The sequence below is a fragment of the Seriola aureovittata genome, chromosome 18 (assembly GCF_021018895.1).
Source record: "Seriola aureovittata isolate HTS-2021-v1 ecotype China chromosome 18, ASM2101889v1, whole genome shotgun sequence".
Classification (NCBI taxonomy): Eukaryota; Metazoa; Chordata; class Actinopteri; order Carangiformes; family Carangidae; genus Seriola; species Seriola aureovittata.
In genome coordinates, this window is record NC_079381.1 from 8,802,908 (window position 1) to 8,827,045 (window position 24,138).

The window sequence follows — 24,138 nt, forward strand, 5'->3', positions numbered from 1 at the left end:
ATGATACTTCAAGATGAAAGTTCAAGACATATAACTTAGTGTTCATCCTTTAAGGTGTGGAGCCTGCTAAACTAGGTCAGCTTGCAGGATAATACAGAAAAGCAAAAGTGAGAAGATATGTATGACCTCTGCAGCGAGGTCGCTGCAGAAGTCATACATATAGCTGAGCATTCTGCTAATGGTCGCTGAAAAGTTGTCCTGTAGCATGAAAGCCACACAGCCCCTGACAGCCAAAAAGCCAATTACTGTAACCTACAGTGTAGCAACAAAAACACAACTGTGCACACCCAACTATGTCAGTTTTGTGTCAGTGGTGGATTTTGAGGCTAAGCACATTATCACACCTTACTCTGATTTACTTCTAATTGCAGGAAATATAATTTCCAGCTAATTATCACTTATGTCTACAGTTTCCTCAATCTAATATCAGTAATGATGGTCATCCAATTATTGTTCTCCCTGTCCTGTATCACCTGTGCAGCTTCGTACCTCAGGTCATCCCTCCCATGCATTCACATGTGTTCTTGTCGGTGGATCTCGTGATGCACAGACCCAAACCGAAATTGAGGATTCCCCTAATTCAAACCACGGCTCTCTGCTGCTCTGTGTCACACCATGTTTTATGAAACCACTGTCTCTGCTACAGACTCCAGCACAGCCGTTACTCCCTCGAGCAAGTCACAGCCACTTTCTCATTCTTTGCTCCTAGCCCTGACTCAACCATCTCTTGTGGGACCTTCAAATTTCCATACCCCTATATTCATAATTAGGTCTTTCAATATCCAACACAAAAATTATGTTAAGGCAAAGGTACTTTGCCAAGGACAGACTCTTGTTTCTCTCCACCATTGCATGCTGATCAGTAGGTAGCCCCTTGAAAACCGGCCAAACTTGATTCAAATCACAACACTGACCAACCAGCCCATAGTGTACAGTTTTTATACAATGTAAAGATTCAGCGCCAGTGCAGGACATAACGTATGCAGTTTGCATCCCATCACAGACGAACAACTTCAAAAAAATAGAATACATGCCAAAATCATGATAATCCCCACCTTTAACCACACCATAACCATGCTGTGGTTGCCATGCACAAATGTAAAAATTTAATTGGTGATAAGGTATATGTGTACTCTTGCTTTTGTGGTGCATAAACAGCTACCAAAGGCTGAATTTTAATGAAAAAAGAGAAGGTGTTGTTGACTCAGAACAGTAACTAGCTTTTTACAATGCTAATGAAAAAAGTAAAACATAGTGAGCGCTTTTTCCCTGCTATTGAAAACCCCTTCCACTGTGGTCCCTCTTAGTTTTCTCCGGATGACAGCTCTCACTGTTAGTTTAAGCCTCAGCTCCTTCCAATCCAAGTGCAAACTATCCAATCTTCCTGTCATCCTTTCTCTATATTTCCACAGGAAGACATGTACTATAGATGTAGCTGTACACTTCTCTACCTCTCATGGTTTCAACCTCAGTTTCCATCAATGCTACAGCTAATTTTCCCATCCATCCACAGCAGAACATCCCACTTACATGTGAAATGAGATGTTAAGCCAAAGATGTGCGTTATGAGCCTTACGGAGCATTGTCCATAGCTGTGACGCCTAATCCAGGAGCCAGTCCTGCCCCTGGTTTTCTCATGACTGTGTCATTTATACCGGCCTCAGTACACCAGCCATCCATGTAATTACTTCACAGGGTTTTCTGTGCTGCTCCGCCTGATGGTCCCCTAGCTCCTCTGCCTCCCCTTTGCCATCCACGATCACTCCCCGAAGCACAGAGGACAGTCATGTCAGCAGTTTCCACAGATGATATAGCATATCTCATCCCTCCTTCCTCTGTCTTTTGTCTCACAGCATCCTTTCATTCCACACAGTCTGGGTGAGAACATCCTGTGCGGGTTTTTGATCTTTTCCAGTCTGCATCACCTTTCAAGCATGCCTTTACCTCCAAATACTATCATATTGCTCTCCCCTTTCCCAAACTTCTATAACTTCTTTTCTGAAACATGCTTTCACCATCTTGCACCTGTGTGACCTTACTTTCTTTCATCTCTCCATTAGCCATCTGCTGCAGGAGTTTGGCCCTTTTTTCATGCAGGATTTAGCCAACTGAGCATCATGCCATTGTAAGCAGTGAAGAGAATGAAGTGCTCTGGAGAGGCATCACTTAATTCACAGATTTGCCAGCTTCCCTCTTCATTACAGTCCACCTTCTAGTGAAGTCCAGATTGTCTAGACTGTGCAGAGATGATTCAAGCCCCGAGTGCTCAGATGTCTTTCATATTTTCTGTCAAACGATCTGTCACAGAGCCGGGGCTACTCAACATTTCAAAATATGAAATTTTAAAATCTCAACCACGTAGACACACTCAGAACAGAGCCCTTTTGATTATTCTGTATTATTCATTGCTGCTCCCCTCAGTGTTTTATATCATGTATTGAGTAACTTTGCTTTCCCCTTGAGCGATGTCCGTGTAACACCACCCAAGATTTTACACAAACACTCATAACTATCACATATTGTTCTTTGGCTAATTTCTGCTTGAATGTGTAGAATGATGAGCTATTGAATTGGAATAATAACAGGGTTGGTGGACATATCCTGATCCTCTTTGCCCACAGTCGTGTATCTCCATTACAAACAGCTCTGAAAAATGTATTTTCCCTTTCCAGAAGATTAAATGTTTTTCCACCTCTATGATAATTGTCCTCTCAGTTTGGCATATCAGCAAGTAGCAGCTCTCCACTCTTGTCTGTTTGCCACTTACTTCAGTCCACAGAAGTAATTCAGTACAACAATGATCTATGTTTGAGAGCTCACTCCATTTCCTTTTAATAAAGCCAAACATCCAGTTTAAACATTCCCTTTGATTGATTTTTTTTCTTCTTCTTTTCCCCTCCCAACCCATCGCTCCTGTTCTTGTCCCCCTCCTGTCCTACCTTGAGAAATGTGTCCAGTGATCCATTCTCCATGTATTCAGTGATTATCATCACTGGCTTGCCTGAGAAGCAAAACATAAGAACACGCTTTACAACAAAAACTAGAATACGCATTAATAGACACATCTGAGGATTATATTGAACAATAACTTGGACGTTACCTAAACAGAGGGTAAAAGGGGGAACTCAAGTTATAAGCTTTTATAAAATCTAATCAAACATACAGAATATTACAAAATTTGTTAACACTATAACAATGACTGGCATAAAGAAGTGTGATCTAAGTGTAACAATGGCAAATCAGACAAGATAAATTCCAATGCAAGCAAAGAATATAAAGCGATATGGCCTTCTTGGGTCTCATCTTTTCAAACTTAGTCCTGCTTTCATCACTCTACTACTCTCACAATCAGCTGCACTAACTGTTATTTTCATTACTGATTAATCTGATGATTATTTCGAGTTATCAGAGTTCTAGTAGACAAGTTTGGTCTACCAAAATAAGTAAAAGTGTCCACAACAATTTTCATGTTTGTTTTGTCCAACAAACTGTCCATTTGGCATTTTTGCATAAAAAATGACTTGATTAGTAGAAAACAAAGAAACATCCGTCAGTATATTGCAATACAACTCAGAAGTTGAATTTTCTATACAATCAACAAAAATGAGCATTATAAAATTCATTAATGTAGTACTTATGATAGGACAGTTGTAGTAGATTGTATCAGTTTCAGCTGGTGTAGCTAATAAACTGGGAACTATGAATAAATATAAATATAAATATTATTCTCATTACAAGTCCTGATAGCCAGTTTGTTATATGGCTGTAAAATACTAATTAAAACAGCACTGCTGTAGGATCTGGTTATCTTGGACGATGAACCTGGCTGATGTGAGGCTGTTGTATGCTTTTCAGACACGTCCTTATGAGCTGATTATTGCCAAATGAAACATATTGGAGATTTCTGAAAAATATGAGACTATTGTGTTATTGTAGCACTTGAATGATGACTCAACTGTATGTGCAAGTCAGGAAAAAAAAATCTGAACAAGGTCAAAGTACAACTCAAAGCAGAAGTGAGCTTGATAAACCTCAACTGAAGCTGTCAAAGCTCATGTGAATCTAATTGATGGCATATAGCTGAGTTTGATGGATGTTGAAAAATTCTGACAAAGTGCAGCTTTCAGACTGAAGAAATCAGTCTGACAAGTTGACTTGAACTTGACAAGTTGAGCTTGAGATTCCTGAATATGTTCACAGCAAACCTGCCATATGAGTAGTAATCTGCAATGTGACATGTTACAAATCCTATGGGAAGTACTTTGAACTCTAGACAAAGAGCTAAAACACAAGTGCCAAATCTGACTAGATACAGACACGCTGATGACTCACTCTTGGTGACCACGCCCTCCAGACGGATGATGTTGGGATGGTTAAACTGGCCCATGATTGATGCTTCCCAAAGGAAGTCGCGTCTCTGCTGCTCTGTGTAGCCTGCTTTCAAGGTCTTAATGGCAACCTGGATCTCTCTTTTCCCAGGCAGCCTCAGTGGTCCGCTGCACACCTCTCCAAACTCCCCTGAGGTGAAAAGACAGAGCTTGAGTTTGGCCTCAACACCTTGACCTGCGAAATTCTTGTTGAATGGTAAAATAACCCTGAATAGATCATAGTGTTTTTCTATTTGCAACGTTTCTCTGCTGCCAAACGTGGTTTCTTGCCGGTAGCAGGTGGTGGTGATTGTCGCTTGCAATCACTGTCTTTATAATAAAAGAGGTTATAATACGCCCTCTGACCAGCGCTACGTTTTCAGGGCAGATTGGAGGCGACAGTGAGTTGCCATCGGAAAAGTGAAGTGGAAGAGGCCAGGGCTAGCTGTTTAGCATGCTAACTACAGCAGAATAAAATAAGTAATAGAAACAAGAGTAAACATTGGTGTTGCTTTCCTCCACTGGAGACAGCTCTTGGTGAATAAAGGAATAAAGTTTGATGCTGAACAGTGTTTCTTTTAGTCTATTAAGTAAACAGCTGTTAATGCTAATGCTAGTTGTTGATCTATGACTTAAGTGTTGATCTATGACTTAATATACTTATCTTACCTGACAGAGAATATTTTTACTTTGAACACCTGCTGCCTTTGGTTCTGCATATTTGGATCAATGTATGTATAAATAGTGGGCAAGCATCACTCAACTCAATACTCAGTGCTCATTATCACAATATATAAGTAGCTACAAACCATAAAGAGATGTCAGAATGAAGGGCCTATGTCATTGCTGCACAGCTAGAGCGTTTGTGAGGCTAACAAATGCTGCAAATCAACATGTTTGTCAGCAGAGCACAAACACCATGTATAGCTGTGTGAATTTTCTGGCACAGTGTTTGGCTTGATTGACTGTTTGTAAGCGTGCCTCTACAAAATGTCATGCAATTATGAATGTGACAGATATATGCAGGTTGAAGAAATTATGAGGCACTATGGCAGAGGTAATGAGATAAATGGTTAAATCACATACAATATATCAGAATTAGTCTCGACTCATTACTGTTGTTATTGTATACCGAGTGTGTTCTCACAAAGGATTTTACCTGAGCATGCTTGACTGAACAACTTCACTTCAGTGGTTCAGAGCAGAGCGAACAATAATGAATTCTGTGATACATTATTTTGTCCAAATCAGCCTCAAACTGATGCTCAGCATAAGAATGAAGAGTGTCTCTTTAAAGCAGGCACAGTGAGTTGACTCACCGGCGCCGATGATCCTCTCGATGGAGATGAACGAGACGTCAATCTCCTGGGCAAATTCATGCACCGCCTGGTTGGGATCTTCATAGGTGAGGGGGTCAATGTAGGTGCGCACCCCCGGGAACTTAACTGCAGAGGCATATGCATGACATCATTACCATTTAGATGTCATTTTAACATATTAGCATCTAGTCAGTCTTGTATGCACAGTGCAATGTATGCATGCAAAACAACTTAAAACTATTAGTGGTCTCATTCTCTATAGCTACCTGGAAATGTTACAAATTCTGCTACAGTATATTTAATCATTAGTGAGACAATGGAAATTTGACAATTGTTTTTGTACATGCTCTCAACTGTTTTTCTAAGGAATTTACAGGATTATTTTCCATCAGTGTGATAAAACACCTTGTTCAATCTCATCTGGTCATTCACTTTATCTACAAACAGGCTTTCAAGTAAATTTCTAGAAATCTTTCTGTATAATGATACACAGTGGCTTCAGAAAATATTCAGACTTCACTTTTTGCATAGTTTCCTGTGTTGTAGATGTAATTGTAAATGGATGAAATTTGCCCACCTATTTACTCAATAACCCATTATGACAAAGTGAAAATATGTTTTTTAGATTTTTTTGAAAATGTATTCAAAATAAAATGTCAACTTTTATACATATACTGTATATTAAACCTACAACATAATAAAGTATACAAAAAGGGGGTCTGAATACTTTCTAAAGCAACTGTATGTAAATAATATTATGTATACCATAATGGAAGATTTTATTCAAATTTTCAAGCCATAATCAACATCATTTCTGAATTTCTATATTAACACAACAGCAATTATAGTTGTTAATTATGTTGCTGTTATTATTCACTTAATTAGTCACTTAAATTGTTGTTGCTGATATGATTAAATACATTGAACCCCTGAGGCCTTTATGATTATTCTACCTTTTAAAAAACATCACCCCTACTGAGAGTACTTAACAAATCTACTGCTTCTTAAGAACAAAACACAATGATTCATTCCTTTAAATATCCTAAAAAGACGATGCCATTAAGTCACTTTTGTGTTCATAAAGTAAAATTAAAAACATATTTTTTTCAAAAATATCTTCTTTCATGGTATAAATCAGTACGACAGTATGCCACGCATACTGGCAAACTTGGTATTTCTGCTGACTTCCCAGCAGCTGATGTTTCCGTCAAGGTCGGCTCCGGTGCCAACAGATGGATAGCAAAACTGTGGCCAAATATATAAAGCTGTCACAGCCTATAAATCATCAGCGTCCTCTACCAAACTTGCTGCCATGGAGAAGGTTTGTAAGTGTGTCATTCAAAGAGTAGCTCCCAGTACAAAACACTGTCAGCGGCACTGGTTTACACACACATGCACGTGGACCCTACAGGGATGGACAAACTCATACAGACGTGACCGCTGCCTGAACCCTCTGCTGTAAATGTAGTGTAAACTTTGGATGAACTTGCCCACACACACACACACACACACATATATATATGCATACACATAAACAGAATAGTTTTGAGCTTTCTAAACTTACTGTGACCATTGTGGAAGTGCATCTTCTCCTCTTCAGGATCCTGTTTTGCTTTGCTGTAGCCGCAGCGCCTGAGAGGGAGGAGACCAAAACACATTACTATCAGTATCATGCCACAGTATTGTTATATGTTGTGTATTTTTTGCAGAACATCTTACAAATACACTTTCTTCAATCACACAAACTGATGACTTTCACTGCTAAAAATGTGGAACAAATTAGGCTGAATCGCAGTTCTGGTGATCAGAACCCTTATTTTTTCTTAACATTCTGACACATGCATTATTTAGCAAAGACTGTAAATAATTTTCCAATTTTTAGCACAAAGTAGCAAAAAATATTTTATGGCCTTTTGCATTTTATCTAAAAAAGAATCAAGCGGTGACATTTACGAACAGAGACAAGAAAAGGTGGCAGGCAGAGATCATGGTAAAGATACCATAGAATGGTATGGACACAGTAAAGCAAACGGCGGCCAACACAAGACATAATCACAGTTGGATCGAAGTGCAAGATAAGCTTTTTATTTCCTCATAGGATCTGTTAACTTACATTTCAAGGTTTTCAAAAAAATATTGCTGAAAATGCTGAAAACCACCAGCCTTTAAGATGAAAGCAAAGGGCTGCAGTTTTCAAATAGTATCATTTTCCAAGAAAGCACTTGTCAACAGATCAACTCTGACTTCTGACACGCGAGAAAACAGTCTTGCACTTTTCGATAAAGGCCATATCCAAAATGAAATATTTTTTGTCAAGTTGCTACAAAAAGAAAAAAGACCTAAGAGAAAATTCTTTAAACTACTGGATTTTGTATATATCAGCATCAAATCCTATTCTCTTATGTGCATCTGAGCAAGCGTATTTGTGTTTCCCCTTATGGCCAGAACATGTGTTATGCTGTATATTGTGTGGATGTGTGTGAGTCTAGGCCGTGGTGTATGTCTGCATATGTATGGGCTCAAAAAGCTTCTGTATGTCAATATTTAGACGAGGAGCATCAGAGGTAATCACAGATAACCCAGATTAAACGGGGGGATTGATTTAAAACTTGATCCTATATGAAAGCAAACACACACACACACACACACACACACACACACACACACACACAGTCAGAGCAGACAGATACAAACAAAGACACAAATGACTATTTTTTTCTGAGCGGTAAAAACACAGATTTAGTAGGAGTCAATAATTTTTCAGTTCTTGAAGACAAAAAGTGCATCGAAACATGAAAAAACACACACACACACGCGCACACACACACACACGCACGCACGCACACGCACACACACACACACACACACACACACACACACACACACACACACACACACACACACACACACACACACACACAGGAGTCATGTCCAAGTCTTTCTCATCATGGTTCTCTGTAGGAAAGCCAGGCTTGGCTAGAGGGGTTTGGTATGGGCAGCTGGATCGTCAGGGGGAGGGGAGTCTGTCTGTGTGTGTGTGCGTGTGTGTGTGTGTTTTGCACATGTGTGTCTGCCTGAGGGTGTTTAGTTTTGCCGGATCTGTTGAGTCAAGAGGTTTGAGCACGCTCAGTGCCCAGCCGGCCCTCCAACTTCCTGCATGTGTGCGTCTGTGTGTGTGTGTGTGTGTTAACTCATGCATACATGCATCAATGCGTATGTGTGTGTGTGTGTCTACATGTGTGCTGCGTTTGGATGTCTATGCATGCTGGCGTAGTCTGGAGGGTCATGCAGTAGGAGGGGAGGTGGGAATACAGTGGATGGAGGGGGTTGCTGCGCTTGTGTCCCAAATCGACCACTGGAAAATTTGGCCTTCCTCCATCTCTCCTCCCCCACACAACACCAGAGTGATCCTCCACCCTCATCCGTGTTGGGTTAAACCAAAATCACCACCGTCTTTTTCTGATTTGCTTTTTAATCCTTAAACCTCACCAGTGCTCCCACTGTCTGTTCATGAGCTCAAGAGCTACATATTCACCGTCTTTGTGAATACATTTTTAATTAAGGATGAACTAAATTACTAAAATTAAGCCCTAATAGTTGAAGGGATGTACAGTTCAGTGAGTGAAGACGCAACAAAATGTGTGTATGGATGAATGAAGATGATTAAACAGATCCATGGATGGATGGATGTAAGCATTATTACAAATATGTAAATGGGGGGTTGGTACAAGGACAGACATCAGAACATGGATATGAATCTGAATTCACACTGAGCTTTATGAAGCTGCTCTCAGCTTTGTTAATTATGGTTCAGTAAAAGGACATGGACATGGAGTATATAGCCTGTAATTAACTTAATGAGATATGTTTCTTAGGGAAAAGTGTTTAACAGAGTGAAAATCAGGTCGAGTTCAAGAGTCCAAGAAACTTTTACAGACAAATAAAAGAGTTGAAGGGACAAAAAAATCTTATAAGAGGCTGAATATTTGCTCAACAACTAAGGCCAGGGAATACGTGCTTTGCATGTATTTGAATTCTTTCTTACTATATATTTACATTTGTGTATGGCTGTGTGTGAAAGTGGTATCAGGAAATTGGTTGTACCAATTACAACTCAAGGTGATGTGAAGGTCATATGAGCCCAGAAGCATGTGAATACAGTGTATACCAGTCTTGCCAAGAGTTTCAGCCATCATTGAATATACAATAGAGGTTATCATACACTCTCTGACCAACGCTACTCCTTCAGGACAGACTGGATGCAAGAGACTTGGTATCGCAAAGTGATGAGACGGGCCGATGGATTTCTGCTAGACTGACAGCTGCTGCTCACATTGGCTATGTAGCAATAGCAAGGACCTACAAAAAGCTCCTTTAAGGAGAATCCACTGACCTGAATGCATCAACCCTAAAGCTATAATCTAAAAAGCAACCCTTAATAATGACCTATTACAAAACTCTAACCTCAAGCCATGAGTCTAATCCCATAGTGCTGCTCAACAACACAGAAATATATGGGTCAGGAATGGGATTTGATATTTGTCATTTTTGTTAGTCAGCAATAGGTCAGAGAAGGATAAGGTGAAGTCCTCATACTAAGCTAAGATATCCATCCACTTTTATACAGATACACACGACTGATGTGCTTTACAAAATGATAATAATTTGAAAATAGAATACAAAATCTTAGTTTCACACATAGAGCATATTTTTCTCTTGTACAGAACGGTTCCTAAATAAATCATGTTGGAAACTCCTGTCTTTGTTGAATGTAGTTTGTTGTTATTCCCTTGGATTGTGCAATTAATCTCATTAAACTTTAATCTCACGGCCCAATAATAACATACTTACCCAAAACATGAGAGGATGAGGGATGTCACCATTCACACATCAATGTCTTCCAATAATTCCCAGTCAGAACCAAAGATATACAACTGCTCATATGTTCTCTACTCATGTACCGTCAGATCAGTAACCCAGTAATTTAATTTAAATCATTCCAATGACACTTATAATTCAACATTATAAGTGTTGCATTAGTATTTAGTAGAAATTAGTATTTCAGTGTGCTCGCTCATCCGCCCATTTTTACTTTATGTTGGCGCAGTTGGTGGCATTTAATGTACTGTGGATACCCACCTGAGTTCTCACAGCAGAAAGATGTGTGTAGGCATAGAGTATGCACCTGCATGCGTCTCTATATGCTCTACGTGTGTTCCTGGTTGTGTTTATGTTCTTTCAGGTGTGTATCTATTTCTTACCGTCCACTGAGCAGGAATCCAGCTACCACTGCCAGTAGGACCAGCGCCAGTGTGATGGCCACCGCTACTATCAAAGCCTGAGCACGCTCACTGGTAGCAGTTACTGCCAAAGAAAAGCGATAAATAAAGAGTTAGACACACACAAACACACACACATAGTGTACATGCACACACACAAAAACACACCTGGCATCTGTTGTTGATGCAGCCTCCAAAAGCAGGTGGGAGTCACAAACAAGCTGAAACTTTGTTGTAAATGTAATGCTCTCTCACACTCTCTCAGGCGTACTCACAGTAAGGGCTGGTCTGGAATTCAAAACGCCGGCTAAATGCGCCGTAGCCTGCCGAGGTCCTGGCTCGCACCTGTAATACATCATTCATATATAAATCACATCTACAATGAATATCACATCATATGTTTAAACACATTCATATGTTACACAAGACTTTGATTCGGCAGCTTCTTTGTCTTTTTTCCTCTTTTAAAACTCAGAACACACTGAAGTCCTTTTTTATTATTCCCACAATCTTATTTGGATATCCCCATATCCCCATTTGAGCCCATGTTTCACCTGGAAGATGTAGACTGAAGAGGGCTTCAGGCCCTCCACCACCATCTCGGTCTCCTTTGATTTTATGATAGTGTAACTGGAGTCCTGCTCCTGTAGTAAGAGAAAGGGAGAGAGGGTTACTGCAATTCATTCACATGCTTTACATATGTTTTTGTTGCCTTGATTGGACTAGTTTTGTTGCTGCAGTAATCATTCTGCCAAACTTCGTTCGCGTGTGTGATCTCTTGCCTGCGTCTGTGTGTGCACTTGCATTTTTCTTTTTTCTTCTGCACATTTCTGCCGCTTAGCTACCTGCAGCCTAGTGTGTGTGTGTGTGTGTGTGTGTGTGAGTGTGCGCAAGTGCATGTGTGTGGATCAGGTTTAAACACAGCTAAATGCCCCTTTCCATTAGCCAGAGGCCATTAGCTAACCACTGACCACAAACGCCGCTCTGCTCTCCTGTATACTTTTATTCTGACCTTCCCAGAAAAGAACACATCAGAAGATCAAGGAGAGAAAAGAGGAAGGGCATGAGAACAATGATCTGAATACAAGCATCAAATTGCTGCATCTATCCAATTCCAACTTAGAAAAAAACAAAAAAACCAAACAGATAAAGCTCTGTCATATGAGAGAGTCATGTAGAAGGAGTGGATCTGATTTAAAAGGCCACAGTTCTTTAAGGCAAACTGAATTTATATTCAGCTGTATCTCTGAGGGTCAATTTAAACAATGTTGGTCAAAAAATTTCTGCAAATGCAATAAATTAAATATGTGGAGCTGGAATGAGGCAAAAATCAATTACTGGTAGTGGTCCCTTTAGCATCATCAAATTCTCAAATGCATGGAGATATAGATTTCCAGAAGATTTAAAATGCAAATCAATGATGTTTGTAAAAAAATGTGTCAAGTTTACCAGAGGCCTTAAAATAAAAACTTTCATATGCAGCATTTGTTGCATTAATACAGTTGCTCAGTAATCATAATCTTCACAATTAAATTGCAAAATTTGAAATTGCATGATTTGTAGATCAATACAGTATAATTTCTGTTCTGTATATCAAATACACCTAAAACAATACACACAAATTAGTAAAAGATTGCATGCAAAATTACTACCTCTATGCCAAAAAAACATACAGTATATTCTATATATACTAAATATATATATATATATATATATTTTTTTTTTTACCTTTTCAAAATACTTGATCTCGTACTCCAGGATGATACCGTTGGGACGATCAGGCTCTGCCCAGGAAAGGGCAATGCTGCTCTTCTCTGTGTGACCTTTCCTCACCACACTCACTGGGGACGGGGCTGCGCGCACACACACACACACACACGCACGCACGCACGCACGCACGCACGCACGCACGCACGCACGCACGCACGCACGCACACACACACACACACACACACACACACACACACACACACACAAAGACATAGACACAGTACAATTTCAATCTACATTGATTTACTTGAAAAGTAACAGCAGTTAAACATAATGCAACCCAGTGCACCTCTTTAACTGCAGTATTTACCATGACTGACATGAGATCCTAATAAACAGTGATTGAACACTGGGGAAATGGTTGTTGTAAAGTCTGCTGGCTACAATCAGCATCTATGAGACAGCCGTCTTTTGATGACACCTCATCCTTTGATGTTAACATGTACACAGCTGACTGTAATGCTTGCTGTGATTGTTGTATGTTATGAAATATTAAAGTGGAGATGAATTGTCAAGGAAGAACCCCCCCACCCCCCAAAAAAAAAGACCAAAACTGGTTTTAAAGATGGTGATGTGGAGAGGTGGTTTACCACATTAGAATTCCCACTGTTTGTTTACATTGGTCTTTGCTGTCGTGTTATTCCTGTAATGCTGGGTAAGGAAAAATAATAATAACAATCTGACATTTTTTTCTGTTATATTTTCCCCGGGGTTTCCTTTTTGGAATTCAAGTTTGTTTCTTACAAAAGTTCCTCTGAGGTTGTTTGGCTCAGTCCACTGAGCTTTCATTCCACAAGTGAGACTATTTTTGATTCCAAAGCAGCTCTGCCTCTGAAAAAATGTCTACAATCTGGCAATAAGGTGCAAAACTGTTGTTGATTATTACTATAGTGTGATTATACATATTAACACCTGGGAGAGCAACCACCATTCCTTTAAACTTTCTCCCTTCAAAGTTTTCATGTTTGGCTCTATGTCTGAAAACTTCATCTTTGGTCTTAGGGTGTTGTTTGGCACTTAGTAAAGTTTCTATTATTATTCTAGTGTTTTTTGTAATTTATTCTATAAGTCCTGAAGTCAAGTGAGCTCTGTTGTGTGAGTTCGCATCAATCATCGAACCATCCTGTTGTAACCTGAGCTCTTGGCCCATCTCTCAGAGGCACAGTTGGAGAGTCTCTGACACATAAAGAGCTTTTAACCAGGCAAAATGCTCCCTCAGGCAATTCTGTGTGTGAGTGTAAGCCTCTATTGCAAATGCTAAACACCGTTTAGGTTTCAATAGCCTCAGCAGAACTCCACAGGGAATAAATCATCGCTACAAACACAGTAACTGTATCCTGAGTGGATGGTCGCACAGAAGTGTTATCTGCAACATCTTAAAAGCCTGAAACCAGAGACCGAATCACACTCTCTCACACACACACACACACACACACACACACACACACACACAACACACACACACACACACACACACACACACACACACCACACACACACACACACACACACACACACACACACACACACACACACACACACCACACACACACACACACACACACACACACCACACACACACACACACACACACACACACACACACACACACACACACACACACACACACACACACACACACACACACACACACTCAATGCTTAAATGGTATAAAGGCTGGGATGTGATGATAAAAGAGTGGACCTCTTTTCCCAGCAGCTTAACGGGTAACAATACACAAAACTCTAAGTTTAAATCCTCCAAAAATGGCTGCAGTTTGCCATGCTATATTTAATTAAAAGTTTGAGGGTGTCATATGAGGTTTTACAGATTGTAAAGCCCTCTAGTGTATGAATTCTGGGTTATATAAGTGAACTTAATATGACATTCCACGAGTAAACATATTTATAATATTTGAACTAGGGCTCTAGCTATAAAATATATCTTAGAACTAATTAATCTGCTCTTTTAATTAATGATTGTCCATAAAAAAAAAAAACACTGATCATAATCCCAAGCTGATGTCTTCAAATTGCTTGTTTTGCACACTGCAGTCTGTATTCATCTTGCAGTGATTAAAGAATAGAGGAAACCAGGAAGTTATATTATATATATATATCGGAGAAGCTGAATTTTTTTCTTGATGAATGACTTGGAATTCCAGTGTAACTCTGCCGTTTCCCATACATCTAACACACGAGTCAAGTCACTTTATAAACGTCACTTTACAAAGTAGAGCACATTTAAAAGCAACCAATGCCGACGGACTGATTTCCTCTGGTTCCTTCTCAGCCTTTACCCTCACTTTTCACCAAACACCACAATCTCATATATATATATATATATATATATATATATGAGATTGTGGTATATATATACTGTATGCCCATATAGCTTACATGAACACCCAAAGTGGCACCCTTCACATTCCTAAACGGTGTGCAACTCAGCTGATGAGACTGAGCAAACAAGTCTTTTAAAAACCTGACAGGTCTGAAAAACGCCAAACGCTGGGAGAGAATGGGAGGTGATGAGGAGAGGCAAGGGGTGCTGAAGGAGGAGGAAGAGGAGGAGGGGATGGAAGACAAGCGGATGGGTTGATAAAAATGGAAAAAAAAAAGTGAGAGATGAAATATGAGAGAGAGGGGGAGACATGTGAAGGAGTGTAGACAGGGACCCAGCAACACTTTCATTTTAGCAACAGTGTAGACATGCAGTGGAATCACAGTTCCCAGTTTAAACACTTCCAGTGTGTGTGTTAAATCGGTTAATGAAGACCTATATAACAGTAACACAGAGCACGAATGAACATAAACGTCTGATAATTTCCGTCTCTAAGGCCTTTGCCTGTTTTATCCATCAATCTGTAGCCGAGGAACATCTTCTATTTCAAGAGGAGAGAGGTCAGAGAAGGTTGTTAAAGATGTTCAGTGGACGAGTGCAGCCCTTCAGTGTAAAGACCCTGGACTCAGATAATACCAATGCTATCACAGTGTAGAACATAAGCTTCTCAGACCGCTATCTGTCCGAACCATCACCAGAATCAATACACGCCTTCAACTATCTGGTTTTATTATCCTTTAACCACCCTCAGAGAATAACAGAAAGATAGACCACTATGTGAGAGAGGAGAGGAGGCAGACAAGAAAGAGATGGCTTTATTAAGGTTGTAAACTACCAAACCTTCTCCCATTTTTCTTTGTTTGCAACTTATCATCCCCACCTGCCGGCGCCATTACATGTCATTCTCAAACCCTTCCTACATTTTCAACAGGGACAGCTGTTCGGCTGCTTAACGAGGAGCCCATCAAGCACCAACATACAATGTGTTGCATTCCTATCAGTTAAACAAACTCATATTTCACTTCATAAAAGTCATGACAGGGATAATGTAGAAAGTACAGGGCGTCACCGTGGCCTAGGGCGTTGATCAGGAATATGTCCAGCTGGGGACCTTTGTTGTCCTGTCATCTCTGCACTGTCTTCTGACCACTGAATGCATACAATTCATAAAAACACCTTTAAAAGAATAATGAATGCACACATTCAACCAGGTGGAAGGAAATCTTCGTAGAACATTATATTATTGTGAAGTGAAAAAAAATTATCTTTCCTTCTTTCTTTTTAATAAATCATATTTTTTGTTACTTTACTTAACTATGATCCCCTTGCATATGATGAGTTCCTTTCGTTCTCCGTTGTTCCACATGACAAGTTTAAATGTTTCGGTTTCTTCTGATAGCTATCCAGGACTGTGATACATCAACGGTCTTAACTCAGGGCCATTGACAGCCATTCTAGATGCCACCAAACCTAAAAATGAAGTCCATGACGATATTCTTCCCAGCCCGCTTTCTGTATCCTCTCTCCTCTGATCTACTAAACGTCTCTTCCTCTTCAACCCACTCCAGGTTCAACCTCCACTCCAGCAACCTCCCTATTTCTGTACAGCATCTGTGCCTAAAAACAAAAGTAAGACACACAGCCTCAGCGCCAGGCTGTGCACTTTACCACCCACAAGGTAATGTAGTACGATTCATTTGATTAATAGCCAACAACAGCAAAAAAACAATGTGTGGGAGCATTTAGTGTGCCGTTACCTCGCAGCGCTCCCACACTGTGAACACCAGAAAAAAAAAATCAACGACCAGGACTATAGACATAATAGAGCTGAGCGATCACAGAAACACATTTAATGAATATATTATCATAAAGCTTGGGCTCAGTGTTGTGTGATTATTGACCATTAATAGTCAATTCAAGCCTTCACAGTGGTAAATGAGCAAATACTTAAAATGTGGACGCCTTTGGATTGAGGGGATGGTTCTGTAGTGAGTTTGGTGATTTCATTTTCATTTATGAATACATTTCTTCAACTTCATAGTGGTTTTGTAGCGAGCTATCTCATCAAAATTATATGCATTGGTGTGAAAGGCAACATCAAAGCAGTGTGAAATACATGACTTGCCGTTTTAAAAAACTGTTGCTGCACCAGACTGTGAGCGTTTCTGAACTTCCAGCCTCTCTCTGAGCCTCACCTCATTCCTTTACTTCTCAAAACCTCTGCATCATTTCTCTTCCACCGCCTGTCTTCTCTACCTCCGTCCTGTTGTTCCATCTTTCCCTTTCCTCCTTCTCGCCTGCCTTTCACCTCTCCTCCTCACGAGTACCAACACTTCATTATTCAGCAGGGCTTCACAGGGACACTGTGAAATCACCTTTTTCACGGATCCCTTATCAAGTGTGACACTTCCCACACATCAAACGGCAGATCCTCTGACTCCTTTCTCTCAGTCTCCGTCTATCTGAGTCTCCCCGTTGCCCCCGTCCCTCTGTACTTTTGTTTCGGTATCTTGTCTTTGCCTTTTTTTACCCTCACAAGCAGAAGCACGGTCATAATACACAGTCACGTACAAGCGCAACACAACAAAAAAAGGCAAAAACACAGATGCTTTCAAAGCTGATCAAAGTCCTCATTGGATAATTACATCTGCAATGCAGAGGAGAGACCGGATCAGAGCATATTAAGCTGTTCATTACAATTATGGCTTCAGGATTATTGTTAGAATGATTCTCCTCGTTACTTTGTTAAGTCAATTTACATATATGACCTGCAGTGGGTGAAGTTCTCCCCATGCTGCAGTGAACACAACCCGATGGGAGACACAGGCTGTAAACAGTCAAGTAAACTGAGTGCAGTTTAAGTGCCACATTACATAAACAGTGGTTGCTTAAATGTTGCATAAAGAAGCCACAGCTCAGGCTTTTTCTTAACTGTTTGGCATTAGGAGCCCTTTCAAATTGAGCAGCTGCTACTTGAAACCCATTGTCACATGTTGCATATGCCAGTAGTGGTGAGGAGAGTGATTTCCTCCTCTCAGACTATTTCAGATGAATCAATTTTGGAGGCCAAAAGAGGGAGAAGTATCTGGTGCTGCAAAGATTTGGGAAAAATGAGAGAACAATGAATATGTAGTGTTTTTTTTTCGTCTTGACACTTCCTTCATAGATGTGGTTTGTTGAACCAATGGGATCGAGCAAGTGCTTCTTCATAGTATATAAAAATAACTATTCAATTCAATAATCACATAGAGTTCACATTTAGACTTGGGTAAGTTCCTATGAAAACCTTCAGTACCTTCTTTTATTTCAGCTGATAATAACCCAGGTAAGAGATCTAGTCTTGCAGCTGTAGTTCTTTGATGGTGAACTACTTTACTGCATATCTTTGTCAATATGATCTCTAGAGTTTACTGTAAATGAAAAATTTGTAATTTGGTTCATTTGAATACTTAACACATTTTCATGTGAACACTCATGCTTGCACATATGTTATGCAATCTGCACTCCAGACATTTTTAACCGCCATCACTGCTGTTACATCTGCTTCAAAACCTGTAAATCTTACCAATATTTAGTGGTTATTCTCCTCTCACTTTTTTTCACTGAATTGATGCATTAGCTTTAATTACGTCTTTGATCGATCGCTTGTCTGTCCGTCTTGGGAGAGGAATCCTTCCTGAGTTGCTCTTCTTGTTGTTTTTTTTCCCCAATGTTTTTCCCTGTTCAATAGTTCTTGGGGAAGATTTTCCTCATCTGATTGTAGGGTCTAAGGACAGAGGGTGTCATATGCTGTACAGATTGCAAAGCCCCTTGAGGCAAATTTGTGATCTGTGATATTTAAATGTAATTTGACTTGCTGCTCTTAAAACAACCTGACCTTTAAATATGAGTCATACATTTTTCGAGAAAACTCAAGTGATTTTAGAGATAAAAAAAAAAAAAAAAATGTCCCCACTAATTTTCCCCGTTAATTAAGCCATTCAAGGTCATCAGTAGCTCAATGGCAGAGAGTTCAAATTAGTTCGAAATAAATGAAGCTGTTAACTAAGCACGCTGTTCTAAAGTTTGCTTTTTCAGTCACGGTTCCCAAATCCAGGAAAATAAATCTTATTTGCATTTTTTAAATTCTACTTTGTGTACATTTGTTTCCCAGTTTTTCTTATGCAACATACTTCTACTGGTCTATTAGTCTAATTAGTACAGCACTTCAAAATAGCTTTATAAGTAAGTGAAGTTTTGGTTTATTGATCTGCTGATTTCTTGCTTTTTGCGCTAGTATCTGCTCTCAACATGTGCTGGATTTCCAAATTAAAATAAAACGCACAGCCTGTGCCACATCCATGCCAAAGAGCAGCACATTTTTATCTGCCCGCGCCTCTGCCAGTCATGTGTAATCTATCGTAATCCCTAATCTCCACTTGGTCCAGTGACTGTCTAACTTTAATCCAGCTACAACTCCAATAAACTGAATGCGAGTTGTGTAGTCTGGTGTAATCCACTCAGTCTGCTGACAGCAACAGTGACAATACAACTGAAGGACCATCAGCGCTCGCAACTGTCAGACAACCATCTGCCTCTCTCTCTTTCTCTCTCCTACACAAACTGTACCCGTACTATTATTATTACTACTACTACGACGACTTCCTACTATTCCTTGACTGCCAGTGAACCATCTGTTCAACAAATCGGAACAAACGCGCTCCTTCAAAACTGTTTTTCCTCTAGCCTTCCCTCCAGATGGAACCCTTAGGGAGGAGCACATTAATCTCATATTTTTCTTCTCATTTCATTACGCTGTGTGCTACCCATTTCATTACAAGCAAATAAAATAAACTACACAAGCACATACCTCCCGTAAATATAAAAATGGGCTCCCAAAGCAGATATGAATTCTAATCCCCATTTAAAGAGAAGCTAACAAAGCATCACATATTTACAGCTATGGGGTGTAGTGGGGCTCTTTCATTGTCCAATATTAGAGCGGTCTTTTATGTTTGGCCGCTGTGCTGCTCGCTTTGGTGCTGTTGGTTTAGTGTCTTGCTCGAGCGTAATTTACAGTTCCTCACACATATCCTCTCAAATGTAAAAAAAAAAAACCACACCTTTTTCCTTTTTCATTCATAGTCAAAAATAGTACTTCCCAGCTTAAAATGAAAAACATGTAAACTTGCACGTCTTCAGCCTGATTCATCACTGATAAGCTTGCGGAACAACACCTGCTACCACACAAGACATCCGTCTCACAACAGCCTGAAAATCAAGAGCTTTCATTCTGTCACAGATTCCTGCAAATCTTGTTGATGAAGAATACTGCCTAATTGAGGGGACCAAGCTGCTTTTTCAATGACATTATCTGGATGCAAAGGCAAAATAAATAAATAAATAAATAAATAAATAATTAATTTAAAAAAAAGCCTTTCCACTGAGCAATGTCCCTCATTCACTGCAGGGATGGCGCATGAGTGAAAATTAATACAGCGACAGATTTGTTGGACAAATACTGTGATGATTTGATCATCTGGTGTGTTTGGTATCAAACCCAAATATTCGCGCCTGGTATCCAAGGTGCAGGTTTGTCTGTGGCAGTTTCAATAAGGAGGGAAGGAAAAGTGGTGACAAAATGGTGGTGATTCCTGCTGTTGGGAACATTCAGAATAAGTTTGAATACTGTGGGGGGAAAACAAGAAGACAGCTGTGACAGGACAGCTGTGGCGCTGATTGGAGCACACATTGGGAGACTGTGATTGATAAAAAAAAAAAAAAGAAAAGAAAGCTTTTATTGACATTTGTGACACATCTGGTGCAACATACCTGCCTGATTGGTTGTCACATTAAGTGACACGTACTGCTTCGCGTGGTCTTTGGCCAGCTCTGACACCCCGTTGACAGCCTCCAGCAGGAAGCTGTAGTTGGTGTGCGACTGCAGGTCGGCCACCATCACCGAGGTGTTTGACAGGCCGACGCGGCGTGGCAGAAAACGTACGCTGGGGCCACATTCCTCTAAGCCCCTTCCGTCTGGCAAGACCTGTCGGCACAGGATGTTGTAACGCACATCCTTCCTGCCACCTGTCTCCATGGGGACAGACCACTCCAAGAATACGCTGGTCTCATTGACATTGGATATGGCGTTACGTGGAGCAGAAGGAGGGCCTGAAAGATACGGAGAATGGTTACAAATACATGTAGTGACATCCTACAACAGCATCTTGATGACTGAAAAAAAAAAAAGGTATATCCTCACGTGTGCAGGCCATATTGGGAGGGTCAGAGTCAATCTTATAGTATCCGTCCTCACAGCTGCAAGAAGTGGCTCCCGTCTGCCTGGCCACACTGTGAGGCGGACATTTACTGCACGCCAGAGACTCCAGCAGCGAGCGGTAAAACCCCACTTTGCAGACTGAAAGAAGGGGAGGAGGGTGAGGATGGGGGTTGGATAAAGAAGAGATGAGATGATAAGAGGAGACGTAGCAACAGGAAAGGGAAGGGGGTCATGGGGAGAGAGGTGAAAAAAAATAAAAAAAATGGGGGAGAGAAAAAGCAGGACAGCATGGTTAGTACCCTTAAAAAAAAAAAAAAAAAAAAAAGGAGGTCAACATCACAGCGGTAGAAAAATTTCCCTGGGTGGCTGTGGTTGTTTTGAGGTTCTTCATCAGAGATACTACTGTAGTTGCAGAGTTGGAATTAAAAGAAGCATTTGTTGCCTAGTTTTTGTCATACATTTGTATTTTTTTTCTGCTTCTTTTGAAGTCTGATTTTTCTTCTTTTATCCCTCTTGGGATTATTTCTTTTATCCAGCCAGTACAACCCTGCTCTCTTCTTCATGTTTCCTTATCTCTACCAAAAAAAAAAAAAAAAAGAAGCTTGCTTCTTCCTGTTGTGGGGGGTTTCCTTCTTATTCATAGTCTTCCTTCAATTCAATTCAGTGATCTGTAACCAGCACCTGATTGAGAGTTTGCACTTGCACCTGCTGCACAGTATTGTAACCCACCCAGCCCCATATGTGCATCACCATAAACAAACAAATACAGCAAGCACAGAAACAGATGTAATCTCTCTTCCTCACACACAGACGTGGACTCAGGCGGCTGATCTAAGTGGGGCAGGTAGACAGGAGGGTGGCACACTCAGAATGTTAACGCGCAAAAATACATCACAACCTCTGTCACCATGGCTGCGCCCCCAAGCCAACCAATCATTTACTTATCACAGTATCATTTTTGCCCTGAATTCGCTGCTGCACTCAGACAGATACAAACAGACACGTGCAATAGGGAATAATGGGATATTGGACTTTCGATAAGCACAGATCCATAGATGGTTGAGTCCAAAGACAAATTTCTGTTATTTATTGTTAAGGAGATGAAAAGAGAGGAGAGAAATAATGGATACGAGGAGAAGTGAGGACACCAGAGAGTGTAGAACAAAAGAAAGGAGATGTGTTAGGTCTGTGTTTGTCCTCTAAGGGCTCGAAGGTTTGATGCTGTTGTTTTCACCAACTGTTTCTCAACATAGCTGTGGTGAAGCCCATTCTGATTGCAACTGTGATTAAGACCGACATAATTAAAACTTCAGGTAAGCGGACAGGGGGATAAAGAACAGGGATGGAGAAAAATACGGGAGTGTAAAAAAAACAACAAAAGGAGATAATATGGGAGAAGGGAAGAGAAAAGGAGGAAGAAAGCAAAGTTTACAAGGCGAGATGGGGAGAGAGGATGAAACAAAGGAGGAGAGGGGGGGAAGATTTGTGTGTGTGTGTGTGTGTTTCAGACGTCGGGCGGCGGTGGCTCTGATTCACCTTGACGGAACCTTGGCCCGTTGTCATGGAACATTAGGCCTGAAAAATTCTCCCTCTGCCCTGGATCGCTCTGTGTCTCACCTCTGCTTCTCACACGCACGCACGCACGCACGCACGCACGCACGCACGCACGCACGCACGCACGCACGCACGCACGCACGCACGCACGCACGCACACACACACACACACACACACACACACACACACACACACACGAAAAAAGCCATACATGAATGTGCTTGGCATGTAGGATGCCGCACAATTATGCCACCTAATTATGAGTTGAGGGCTCAAGACAGATGCTTTTGAGGCATTCATGAATCTGGCCTAGTTTTGACTGAGCAGACTAAAACATCTGATGACATAATTCATGCTCAGCAGAGCACAGACACTAATGTACGCCTTTAGGGTTTATTTTATTCAGATGCGACAAGATGGTAGAATTTTTTATTTTTTTTCCTCCAGTTTCATTTTGTTTGTTCGGTTTTGTTATAAGGGGATAAATGTAGAAATTAGGCTTCATACCTATTTTATCGATGGTTACTAACAAAATCCATGTTTTCTAATGAATTCCGATTGAATTCACTTTACCCGTTGCAGCCTATAACGATGTACTAGTGGCGTATCACACTCTACACGTGGGTTCAGCATTCAGGGCAGTAGGACACACCTGATCCTTTGTCTGCTTCGTACACACAACACATTTCTGGTTGCATACAGATTTATTGCCGTTGTCTGGCGTCTAGCTCTCCTTGACTTCATCTTCCGAACCCCCCACGGCCAAATCGATAAAAATGTGGTGGCAGCTCATTTCACGTATACCGACACACAGGCTCACACGCACAGAGTGAAGTATGGCGGAGACGAGCAGAGAGGCAAGAAGAAGTAGTGGCGAATAAAAACACTGCTTTGGGTATATTAATAACTTCAGATAGTACATTCAGATATGATGCCAGTATAACTATGATATACCTTTATTTATTTATTTGTCTTTTTATTTTTGGTTCTGAGCTCTCACCGCCTGGTGTGCCTGTGCTGCACTCCCCAAAGATCACCCGTCAATCAAACAGTATGGTGTGGGCACAGTGTGGTACTATAATGGCACCTTACTTAGATTTCCTGTTGATCAAGTTTTCAGTTTTTGTGTAGAGACATTTTTTTTTCGGTTTTATTTGTCTGTTGGCCGCAGTCTCTGTCAGCTGTCACTGCTGAGGATAACTGCTCAGCTTTTCTATTTACTCCACACAAACTTGGAACACATATC

The 24,138-nt window shown here is 40.6% G+C and overlaps 1 protein-coding gene across 1 annotated transcript in view; it reads right to left on the reverse strand.

Moving 5' to 3' along the window:
- Positions 1–24,138, reverse strand: part of LOC130186849 (ephrin type-A receptor 5) — a 69,075-nt gene that overhangs the window by 13,785 nt on the left and 31,152 nt on the right. The window contains exons 4-13 of the mRNA XM_056404151.1: positions 21,320–21,475; positions 20,890–21,228; positions 12,694–12,818; positions 11,520–11,609; positions 11,241–11,310; positions 10,948–11,050; positions 7,251–7,318; positions 5,687–5,812; positions 4,333–4,518; positions 2,940–3,001 (exon numbers count right to left, since the gene is read on the reverse strand). Of these exons, the coding sequence (XP_056260126.1) occupies positions 2,940–3,001; positions 4,333–4,518; positions 5,687–5,812; positions 7,251–7,318; positions 10,948–11,050; positions 11,241–11,310; positions 11,520–11,609; positions 12,694–12,818; positions 20,890–21,228; positions 21,320–21,475 (1,325 nt within the window). The remainder of the gene's footprint in view (positions 1–2,939; positions 3,002–4,332; positions 4,519–5,686; positions 5,813–7,250; positions 7,319–10,947; positions 11,051–11,240; positions 11,311–11,519; positions 11,610–12,693; positions 12,819–20,889; positions 21,229–21,319; positions 21,476–24,138) is intronic.